This window comes from Charadrius vociferus, unplaced genomic scaffold (assembly GCF_000708025.1).
Source record: "Charadrius vociferus isolate BGI_N301 unplaced genomic scaffold, ASM70802v2 scaffold616, whole genome shotgun sequence".
In the NCBI taxonomy this organism is placed as follows: domain Eukaryota; kingdom Metazoa; phylum Chordata; class Aves; order Charadriiformes; family Charadriidae; genus Charadrius; species Charadrius vociferus.
Window position 1 is genome coordinate 217,953 of NW_009648690.1, and position 573 is coordinate 218,525.

General features: G+C 60.4%; 1 protein-coding gene across 1 annotated transcript in view; it reads right to left on the minus strand.

The window, feature by feature from the left end:
* COG1 (component of oligomeric golgi complex 1) overlaps window positions 1–573 on the minus strand; it is a 14,289-nt gene that overhangs the window by 7,977 nt on the left and 5,739 nt on the right. Inside the window, exon 2 of the mRNA XM_009886546.1 lies at window positions 63–244. Within this exon, the coding sequence (XP_009884848.1) occupies window positions 63–244 (182 nt within the window). The remainder of the gene's footprint in view (window positions 1–62; window positions 245–573) is intronic.

Sequence of the window (573 nt, forward strand, 5' to 3'; positions counted from 1 at the left end):
GAGGGAGATGAAGCAAGGGGGGTTAGCCTGACTTTAAAAAGGAGGCAGCCCATCATACTGACCATGGTGCGGCTGATTGAGAAGCTGCTGAATGGCCAGCTTCCTGGCCAGAAGGAAGTCGGCAAGGGCCTGTCGTGGAGAGCTGTCCTCCAGGAGCATGATGGCACACAGGGCTTCTGCCACCGCCTGGTCTGACACGGTCTGGTTCTTCAGCAGGGACTTGCTCTCCTGCAGGATGGTGGCTCTGGTGAGGGAATAAGGCAGACAGTCACTGGTCTTGGAGCCTGACTGAGATATTCAGGTGTGGTTATGTGATAACCCACCAAGCAAGGATGTTGTTTTCCCCAGGCAGGGACTATCTGGGTGAACTATCTGGCCAACCACAGCCCGGGCTGCATCCCCAGCAGCGTGGCCAGTGGGGCGAGGGGGGGATTCTGCCCCTCTGCTGCACTCAGCTCTGGGGAGACCCCCCTGCAGTGCTGCCTCCAGCTCGGGGGGTCCCAACAGCAGAAGGATACGGAGCTGTTGGAGCGGGGCCAGAGGAGGCCCCGGAGATGCTGGGAGGGCTGGAGC